At 46.7% G+C, this 11,235-nt stretch overlaps 1 protein-coding gene across 1 annotated transcript in view; it reads right to left on the bottom strand.

Moving 5' to 3' along the window:
• The window catches only part of AK9 (adenylate kinase 9), a 191,359-nt gene that overhangs the window by 87,857 nt on the left and 92,267 nt on the right, over positions 1-11,235 (bottom strand). Inside the window, exon 18 of the mRNA XM_025198858.1 lies at positions 5,465-5,563. Coding sequence (XP_025054643.1) covers positions 5,465-5,563 — 99 coding nt within the window. The remainder of the gene's footprint in view (positions 1-5,464; positions 5,564-11,235) is intronic.

Raw genomic sequence — 11,235 nt, 5'->3', positions numbered from 1 at the left:
TCACTGCTGTTCCACACCCGGACCCCGGACTCCCGGTGTGAGTGAGGATTGGATCCTGATCAAGGGAACTTCCCCGGTAATCCCTCTGACAGCGTCGATCGGGGACGCCTGACTTCACTGGAATCACTTGACGCGTACCTGGCATCGAGGGACTATCGATAAGTTGCCAACCCATGCCTGTCTATCTGTTGTTTTGAACAGCCCAGTGGCTAATACCCTCGCAGTACCCAGTTGGCCTGCGACAGAATTGATCTATCTATCTGTTGTTATTATCTGTTATTATTATTTAGTATTAGCTCTTTAATACCTCATTATCTGCTTATCGCATTTATCTTTCTGTTAACTGTTGTGTAGGTGTAAGCTATAATAAATTTGCCTTTACTTCACTCCTAACTTTGCCTCCTCGATCCAAAACTGAATTAAACAGCCCAGTTGGCCTGTGATAAAACTGATACACTCATAGCGTCCAGCTGGCCTGTGACAGTCTATGGCTGAATTGCTGATTCTCCAAATCAGCATCGAATCTTCAGATTTGGATTCGGCCGAATCAAATTGGGGACAGTGATCCGAATCACTGAATCGAATCACTGTCTCCGATTCGGATCAAATCCGAATCTGAATCGAATACATCCCATTTTGCACATCCCTACTGCTTTGCCCTAGCTCAGACTGCTATGGTCCTGGGCACACAAGTAAATGCTGCGTCCAGGATCACCTGACTCCTGCACAGTTTCTCACATTGCCTTAGTGGCATGTGTACATGCATCCACAGAGGAGGAATTTGTGTTGACAATGCTGTGAAAGAGCATTATCTTTGCAAGAGTGCTATATAAGTTAAAAGTATATTATAATAGGAAAGAGTTAAAGGACATGACTGTGTTATATATGAAAGGTAAGTCTTATATAATTCTTATAGCTAAAGCAAAAGCTACCAGCAGATGGTGTACAGTAGCAGCTGGAGATATTAAAGAGAGAAGGAACAATAGAGGCAAAAAAGGCTATATTTTTGTGTGAGAAAATGTAAAAAACTCCATATTGAACAACTAACTTGTTTCATGTTCTGCTCCTACTTCCTGAACTTCACTGAAAGCAAGAGATTGTCTCTCAGGTATTTGTTTTGTTTCAGGCTGGCTTGCTGTATTCACTAAGAGGAAAACATTTTTAAAAATGTAATGTGCTATTGTATATGATCTGTATTCTGTAACTGTATATGATCTTACAAATGCTGTGTTATTTTACAGGGATCATTCAATGTAAAATGGATTTGTAAAGAGATTATAATAAAATTAGCAAAAGTTAAAGGAAAAGGTGGGTAGTGGATCAAACGAAAAAGGACCTAAAAGCCAGTCAATTGACCCTTCCTTCTCAATGTGCATCTCCAAGTCTCACCTGTTAGTTCACAAGTTTTCTTACCCTGGAACAGTTTTTTTTCACACATCAGTGTGTAAGGATAGGACCTTTCTCCCCTTCACTTAGATCTATAGCCTTATAGGGAATTAATCCTTTCCTTGGATTTCTTCTCATGTTCATTTGCTTTCTACTTTCTCTCCTGTTACTGAGGATAGTTACCATAGAGACAGACAGTCCTACAGGGAGGCTAGCTCTGTCCTGGCCAGAAAGAATACTAGCAAAGGGGAAAAAATTGGAGGGCTTTGCAAGGTAGCTACTTATTCTCAGAACGTCTGAAAACATGCATTTCCCCCTTGTCATTTTAACTTCTCTTCACATTATTCAGTATATTGTACATGTTTTATTTCCCTAGACTTCATGGACCACATGTTTTGTTGCACTATTCAAAATCTATTTATCTGAGTATGGGAAAATTAATTTAAAAATCACCAGTAGCACTTCAGCCTGCTAAAAGATCATTTAGGTAATTAAGAAGGATATAATTTGATCATATCTTGGTATTTTCTCTCAAGTTCCCTATTCCCCTTCTCATATTAGACTTTGGATTTCTCCTCACCATGCTGACAGTTCTATCCTATTCCACCTAATTTGATCAAAAGTTCACAAAAGACTTTTGAAGACAAAAATGTTATCCTAAATTTCACAAACACTCATTTTATTAGGCACTCACTAAATAAATAATTGTGCACATTCATGGATGGATCTAGGATTTTGAAAAAGGGGTTGCAGATGGTGTGGCACATCATTACATAAAATACAACACATTTTTCTTCAATTAAAAAGAAACTAGATGCTTTACTAAGCATTATGTTATTTAGTTTAAGATTAAAGCAAAAAGAAATAACTACTGAACTGTACACGAATTTTTTAGATTATATATACGTTTAAAAACCACAGGAAGCTAGGCAAAAAGTAGTCAAAAGTTACTGCATCATTAGTACTGTCATCATAGTTCAATGTGCACCTCTTATTCAGATTCATAAAACAAAATCTAGCCTTCTTGAATATCTTGGCAGTGCCTCGAATACTTCACCATCAGTCATTTCTATACCTGAGTTAATATTACCATATTTGAGTTAAGTTTTCTATCAAGAGCTAAAAACAGTCCACAAGGCTGTGAAATAGGAGACAGATGTTACCAGGAATGGCTAACAGACAGCAAAATTGAGAAGAAAGGATAGTTCGAATAGTGGAACATCCAGACCCTTAAAAATGCAGGTCATTGTAACAGGGCCCAGCCCTATTGCTATGGAGGAACCTGAACGGCCCCACATCCTGAAAGCATTCTTCCACACCCACCCCAGAGCTGCAGGGACTCACTAGAGGCTGAGGATCTAGGTCTAGGGATGCAGCAAGCCTCTCAGCAAAGGAGCTAAACGAGGTATGGGGAATGAAGGAAAGCCAGCCATGTGAACCAACGGGGATGGGGGAATAAAAGATGCTGAAAGCAGGCTCTGTGGTGGCTTTACTGGCAGAGAGCAAAGCTGCCTGGAGCCTGGGGTTAGCTGAGCTCAAGCAGCCACATGGAGGGGCTGTGAATAAAGCCTTCTCTTTTGTTTGCTTATTCACTTGTACAAGCCCTGCAGGTCCTCAAAGCCTCAGAAAGATAAGACGCTATGGGCAAGTGAAGCCTGGGAAAAGCCTAGCAAGCTGGAGGCATGAAACCAGTGAAAAGCTAAGTGGGTTTATTTGTTTAACTTTGTTTCTTTTGCATCCCTTATAAGCCCAGGGTGGTGGTGGTGCTATGGACTTAATTTAGCTGTAGGAGAGGGGAGAACCCTGAACAATGGGTCCTTAGGTAAAGGCAGCAGCAAAAGTAAAAGTGGTCAGCATGGGGTGCCTGACCAAACATGCCTAGTTCAGCTCTGCACAAACCTACCCATAACAGTGTGGAGTGGAGACAGATTAGCATGTGTGGAGTGGAGAGAGATTAGTTTGGATCTGAGAGATGACAATGTGACATAAAGTTAACTGACTCAACTTTGCCTGAATAGAAATGTTGCTGCCTCTCCCAACAGCTGGTTTTAAAGTTTGGATGGAACAAGAATTAAAGGTGGGGGGTGTGACTGCACCACTGCACCCCTTGGATCCACCCCTGTACATGTTTACCAAATGAATGTTCTACCTAGGAATAATGGATAATGGAAATGGGTTTCTTGTTTTTTTCAAAATGGAAAGTCTGTGACAATAACATACTTTTTATGTTAAATAATGACACATTCACAATCTTCAGTTCTAAAATTTACTCTTTAAGGCAAATAACAGGCATTCAAAAAGCCTGAATTGATTCAATATTTACAGGTTAGTGTAAAATGCGTAGATTGAACCAAGAAGCAAGTGAATAAACATTCATTTTTGATTCCGGAAATGCAGCCACATGCCTGCAGTGGCTCAGGCTAGAAGCTGGGGGGTACTAGACCAAGCTTTCCTTCTGGTAATGGCCAGAAGGCTGGAGGGAACCTGAGCTGAGGGATGGGGGGAGTTGTGGTCAGGCCCCGGTAAGCCTCTGAGTATGACTGGGGAGGGGTTTAAACCCCCACCCTGGCCTGCATGGTCACAGTGGGGGTGTGCCTGGAGGGGGAAGAGGGAAGCAGCCCTTGCCAGGTTTGTCCCTGAGAGGCGGGGGGCAAGGCCAGACACCAGCCTGGGCAGTGCCTCAGGTGAAAGGGGGGTGGGGGAAGACAGAGGGATTAAACTCCCCTGCCTCCCTTCTCCCGCTGGCATGGGATGCCAAAAGGGGTCTGCCTGGCTTTCTGTCCCACCCTCCCCCGCTGGCTATTCAGGCGGTGGAGGGTATGGCCAGATGGCTCAGGCAGCTCCTCAGGCAAAGGCAGGGGAGGGAAGGGGATTAAAGCCCCCTGCCTCACCCCCCTCACCCACTGGCACAGGTCCCCAGCTGGGGTCTGCCTGGCTTTCCCCCCACTGGCCATTTAAGTGGCGGGGGGCGTGGCCAGAGCCAGCCTGGGCCTCCTTCCCCTCCCTTTGCCTGAAGCACTACCTGGGCCAGCTTACTGCCTGGTGCCACACCTCCCGCCGCTCAAGTGGCCAGCAGAGGGGCCAATAGCCAGCCAGAAGACCCTGGCTGGGGTCCCACGCAAGTGCGAGAAGGGAGGCAGGGGGGTTTAATCCCCCGTCCCCATCCCCTGCCTTCACTTGACACACTGCCCATGACAGGTCTGGAATGCCTCCAGCCACTTGAGCAGCCAGAAGGGGAGAAAGTCAGGCAGACCGTAGCTGGGGTCCAGTGCTGGTGGGAGAGGGGAGGCAGGGGGGATTAAACCCCCTTCTCTCCCTTATCCCGCCCTCCCTGGCCTGGATGTGGCCACACCCCTGCTCTCTCCTGCAGCAGGAAGCGGGGTTGGGGTGGGGGGCAGAAGGGTGGCAGCCCCCACCCATGCAGACCTGGGCTGGGGTCTTGTGTGCTATGGAGGGATTTTAAACACCCCTCCCTCCCCTCCAACTGAGCCTGCTGGCCCATGGCCCTGTCCGCTCCACTCTAGTGGGGAAAAGTCTGGTTGCTCCACCCCTGCCAGGCAGACCGGACTGTATTCCCAGTCAGGTTTCCCACCCCCACCCCCTTGTCAGCCAGCTCTTGATGCTCTGGCTAGAGAGCAGAGGGGCAGAGCCAACCCTGCTCTGCTCAATCAGACAGCAGAGCACAGCCCAGCTCAGGGCTGCAAAGCATCCTGGGATGCTGGAGGACTGCGATTTAATTTGAACCAGGAAGGGGTCTGGGACAGAAGTTCTATAAAATGGTTTGACCTAAATCTGTTAAGTCTGATAGTACATTCAATCAGGTTTATCTTAAACCAGTTTTGGCCATTTTGAAACTGGTTTATGTGCACTGAACTTCTGTTCCATTACAGGTTTAAAACAGTTTCTCATTACTTAAACTGGTTTATGTGTTACTTCTGTCCCTAGTTTAAGAGATTAATAATATACTATTAATTATATCTGTGTGTGTCCGGGCATGTACTTGACTGTGACTATTTATGTTTAACCTTGAACTGAAAAGAAAAAACAAACAAGGAAATAAATGTTACACAAATCTAACCTTTAGGTTTAGGTTCTAGGAATTCCTCAGAAGCAGTCAGTTGTACCTCACTTATTTGTTCTGTTTCATGCAGGAGCTGCTCCTCCTGTTCCTCAATATCTGAGGGCACAAATATAACAATTAATAACTTACACATACCCTACCTGTGTATGAAATAGGAGTGCCTATAGAAGTATCACATTTTTGTGACCTGGTGCTAAGGCTGTACTTGACCAACAGCAAGCAGGGACTTAAGTTCCTGCTTAGATATTATATAACTTACAGATAGAAGAAACAAAAGCAGATCTGAGGACTGATGAACCAGTCAGACTGATGAACCTTTTCTCCCACCCTTCCCCACTCAGCCTCTGCTTACTCTTAGCTTTGCTCCATACTGGCAGGCTTCATCCCTGTTCTAGTCTTGGGCACTGAGCACAGCCCCAGCTCAGCCCATGTAGCAGCTGTATGGGTTGCATGCCACTGATATGGGACTGGGCTGGGGTTGTGCTTAGTGCCCCAGGCTGCTGCATGAACACAGTGAAACAAAGGTAAGTGTGGGAGAGAGAGGGGTCGGTGGGGGAGCAGAGGCTATGGCGGGGAGGAGGGGCAGCAGCTGTAGGGGAGCGGGGGGAGATGTTGGGGTCCAGAGGTGGCAGGGTGGGGAGGGGGCAGCAGCTGTGGTAGGGACTGAAGTCTGAGCAACATTAGATACCTGTTCCACCCACTGCCCCATATTTGATTCTAAGACAAGGGTTTTTTTCCCCATTTAACATGGGGGGAAAACCCCTCATCTTAGAATCAAGTACAGGGACAGTGGGTGGAACAGGTGCATTTCAGCACACTAAATGATTCTGCTGTAGGACAGTACTTGTCCTAGGCAGTACCATCCTATGGTGGATTTAATTAATTTACTGTGCGCTAATACGGGCACACATGTAGACAGTGACACTTTACTGCAAAGCTAATGTCAACTCTGCAGTAAAGCACGTGTAGATGAATCCAGAACATATCAAATTCTTTTAGAGATGCCGATGGCCACAGTAATTAAAAGATGTCATAATCTACTAAGAGAAACAACTGATTAGCTTGGAAAAGGCTAGTGGTCAGTGTAGCAGCTCCCTCCACATTTAATTCACTGATTGAGAGAAAACCTAGTATAAGTCCATTGACTTCAGTGGATATACAACTAAAATTCATGTGCCCCACTAAGCTTATAGAAATTGCAATTATTCAAGAGCGCACTTAATCACATGAGAAAAGGGTATCTCTATCCTTTCACAGTGTTCCCAGGAGGGCTGGTCTTACATCTCCCTTTCCATATATACCAATCCCAGAAATGAGGCAATTACAGTGCTTAAGGGCACCCCACCCCTAAGGTCTCACTCTCTGTTGTGCTCAAGAAGTGAAGTGCACCTGCAGGGGGCTTCATGTGCATGAGTAGTGTGAATGGGTAGGAAGGGCATGCTTGAGAGCTATGCTCTGGGGAGTGCTATGGAAATGATCTAGACATTAGAGCCGTGTGAAGCTACGGTTGGTGATTTGATTCAGAGGAGATTCGCCCTGATTCAGTGGCTGAACCTCTGAATCTGAATCGAATCAGGGGACCAATTTAAAGCTCCAAATTGATTCAAAACTCTCCGAATGTTCAGAAAACATTTGGAGAGCTTTGATGATTTGGACAGTCCCCAGTGGCTGCAGCAGGGAGCTGCAGCTGACTCCGAGCTGGTAAGTACTAGGGGGATACTTTAAAAAGAATCCCTGGCTCACTGGGTGCTGCTGGGCAGGGGGGTCAATCCACACTGCCTCCTACTGACCCACGCTGCATGGAGGGCTCTGCACGAGCCCCCCGACCCCTCTCTTGCTCCCCCAGCCCCCCCCACGGCTGCTCCATCTGGGCCAGCTCTAGCCCTGTAAGAAAAAAAAGCCGAGAAAAGCCCCAAGACTCACTGCTCCTGCAGCGACTTTGGGGCTTTGGGGGCTTGTGCAGAGCTCCCCACATGGTGTGGGGCAGTGGGGGGCAGTGGGGATCGGCCTCTGCCACCAGGAACGGTGAGTCTGGGGATTTTTGGTTCTTTTTTTTTTTTAAAGGGCCGGAGCTGGCCTGTGTGGGGCACCCGTGGGGAGCTGGGGGAGCAAGGGGGAGAGTTGGGGGGCTTATGCAGAGCTCCCCATGCAGCATGGGGCAGTGGGGATCACCCCCCTGCCAGGCAGTACCCGCTGAGTCGCGACTTTTTTTTCCCCCAAGTGCCGGGAGCTGGGGCAGGCGGAGCAGCCATTGCTGGAGCTGGGAGAGCAGGCGGGGGATGTGCCTGCCTGATTTGGAGATTCAGAGATTTGGCTGCTACTGAATCTCTGAATCAGATTAGGCTGAATCAAATCGGGACAGTAATTTAAATCACTGAATCAAATCACTGTCCCCCGAATTGGCTGAATCTGAATCAGAAGCGAATACTAGTCACTTTACACAGGCCTACTAGACATGACCTGATAGCATTACGACAGAGTTCTACACTCTTTTCTTGACAAAGTTTAAAGTTATCACTTCTAGATCATGGCTGGTATTAAACAATAAACTCTGTACATTCATTTTCCTCTATCAAAACATGTCACATGGGAGCAGGGCTGCAGTCAATGTGCCTGAGACCCATACAAATAAAATTAAACAGATGTCATACAAAAAGCAGCATGACTGAAGTGTTTTGGTGAGTCAGTATTTGATTATAGAAATCAAATGTAAACATGGAAAAACATGATTTTTCTTTGAGTAAGGACTTATCACATGTTTATAACACAAGTGTGTGTAGGATACTATTAATTCTACCATGAATAACTGCTGTTTTGATGTATTCAGATTCAAAATGAGTTGGACCACCATACCCAAGATCAGCTTTATTGTTTGAGGGAGACAATACAGAATCTTGTAATATCCCTTTACATTTAACATTTCAGAATTATTTCACAATTAGAGGAAAAATATTTGGTTTATAAAAACTTTGCAGTGAAGTTAGGGGAGATAATTTTTAAGTTAGTGTGGATTTTACCAAGCTGTACAAGACAAAAAAGTCTGCTAAAGAATGAACATCAGAAAGAGAAAGATGCTACCTAATCAAGAATAGAAACAATTAGTGAATCCTATTATCTGGTTGACACTACTACTATATTTATGAGCTAGCTCTTTTTTACTTATAGTTATATTGTAGGCAACTGTTGATTCTCTTGCTCACAGAGTATGCTAAAGTGGTCTAGTCAGGTGCTTGATGAATCTGCTTGTACTGAGTCCTGTAACCACCATACCAAGACCTTTGATGCATATGCCTCGGCAAGAGTATGGAGGTGTAGAGGCTGCCCAAGAGCCCCCTCCCCTTTAGACCATTGAGTCAGAATCTAAAGGCCAGAGTGAGTACAGATGTTCAGTGCCTTGATGGCTGTAGCTTCTGCCAGAGCACAACAGATAAGAACTGCTGCTGTCTGTCTAATGCCTCAGTGAGGGTATGTTTTTGCTAGGGTGATGTCCCTTAGGCTTTCTTCAACCAAGGAGCACCCACAAGGCAGTGGGGACTAGGCTTTTGAGGAACCTTATACTCATCTTACTCTGGAGGTTGCAGCATTGTGGAATTTAATAGGAAGTTCCCCCCACAAGTAGCCGCACTGTAGCCAATGGGTTAAAAAAATATGTAACTAATCAATAGGTTAATAGAGGGTATGAATGTGGTATGTATGACTAACAAAGAAGAAGCAGATAACACAAAGAAAACAAACAAGGATAAAAGAAGAAGTTGCAGCGTCAGCAACCAGAAGCCTCCTGTTGAAGGCCAGATGTCTGTGCAACATCTTTGACAAGAAGACCAGATCCAACTGGTGAGATAAGGGGGAGCTTGTTACGTGCCAACTAAACAGTGCATGCCTGAAGAAGAAGCATCCAGAAATCTTGCCCAGCAATATAAACTGTATAAAAGGGGGTGAGAGAGAGAATAACATGAGGAAGAACCTGCCTCACCACCAGAGCCCGTGCCTGTGCATGCCAGGTCGGATAGCCCCACTCCATCAATGGATAGGGACTGGTCATCCCTATCTGCAACACCCTTGGGATTAATTATGTAAGTGTGTCATCTGCAAGAATGTATGTATGTATGTATGTGTAAGTATGTGTATGGTAGGGTAATGCAATTTCTAATAAGCTAATTGTCTCTAATAAATGTATAACTCCCTGGTACCCTTAGCAATAAACAATCCCACTAATAAAAACTTGGTCTTAGTGAATTTTTGGGTAACAGCACCACGTTGCCACCAGGCCTTCCAGTCAGATGCAGTTTACAGTCATACCCAGGACCATTATGGTTATAACAAACAAAATAAATGCCAGATTATGTAATAAAAGACTGGCTATTATGATGGATGTTGACATTACGAAACCCAAATTGGACTATAAGTCAGAACATCAGTCACACTAGTCTGGTATCTCCCCTCTGACAGTTTCAAGCATAAGTTTTTGGCCCTTCTATTATAGGGTTCACTCCCTGAAATTTCTCAGTGGTAGAGAGAATCCTGTAGCTCCAGTTTTAGGCACTGTATCATAAACCTGTGTTGGCCTTCTAAAAATCTTGCTCCCCTAAAATTAGTTTCTTGCTCCTAAAAAACTATATTCCTTGTCCTGAAAAACTCCTTAGTATTTAGCATAGTTTCTAAACATTTTGTTCACATTTAGATCCAGGACACTCTTCTCAGAGTCATTAGCCAGGCTGTAGGAAATAGAGAACCCAGTATCAAAATCTCTTTATCCAAAAAGAAACAAAATAAAACGGTCTTTAAAATGAAATGTTTTGCTAATCTGATTAAACACATAGGGCATATCCAGATGAGCACACATGTGCCTGTTGCCCCACCTCAAACCCCTTTGAGGTGGGGCAACAGGCATGTGCGGGAATGAAAAAATGTTCCCTGCACTGCAAGTTTGCAGCGTGGGGAGAAAATTAGACCCCCTGGATATCCAGGGGTCTAAAAAACCCACTCTGCAATAGAGCAGAGCAAGGCACGGTTCAAGACCGTGCCTGGAGCCAGTCCTCCAAAAGAGACGTTCTGGTTTGGAGGATGTGGAGGGGGTTTGGAGAGTAGTGGTGTGGGGGGAGATGTCCCTGGGGCTGTTGGGGAGGTGAGGACCTGGCCCAGATCCCTGAGGCTCGCTAGTCTGGCTTTGCACTGGAGCGGGTTGCACGGCTCCGGGAGGCGCGCACAGGAGCCATGCCTCCCGGAGTCCTGTGACTTGCTCCGGTGCAAGGCTGGACTAGTGAGCCACACGGGGCTGGGCCAGGTCCTCACCCCCCTGCAGGCACAGGGGGCAGAGGTGGGAGCCCTGGGGCCTGGCCCATGCTGACAGGAGCCAGCGTGGCATGCGGTTCTTGCGTGCCACGGTGGGTCCTGCCACGGCCATGCCCTTCTTACAGCTGCAGGACCTGGCCCAGCGCATGGCGACCGCGCAGAGCCGAGCCGGGTCCTGCTGGCCCCGGGGCTGCTTGTGCCGCCTGACAGCCGGGTGGCATGAGCAGCTCCAAGGCCGGCAGGACCTGGCTCAGTTCCGTGTGGTCTCTGCGCGCCGGACGGGGGAACACGAGCAGCCTGGGGCCAGCAGGACTCAGCTCAGCTCCGCACAGTCCCCGCATGCCAGGCTGGGCTGGGGATCATGAGCCGCTCAGGGACCATGCAGCTCGTGCTGCCTGGCCCGGCCCGGCGCATGGGGACCATGCGGAGCCGAGCTGTGTCCTGCCCGCCCCCGGCAGCTCGTGTTTCCTGGCCCG

Source organism: Alligator sinensis, unplaced genomic scaffold (genome assembly GCF_000455745.1).
Source record: "Alligator sinensis unplaced genomic scaffold, ASM45574v1 scaffold737_1, whole genome shotgun sequence".
NCBI classification, from domain to species: domain Eukaryota; kingdom Metazoa; phylum Chordata; order Crocodylia; family Alligatoridae; genus Alligator; species Alligator sinensis.
Note: the sequence above shows the minus strand (reverse complement) of the source record. Positions and strands in the feature narration are given on the sequence as shown.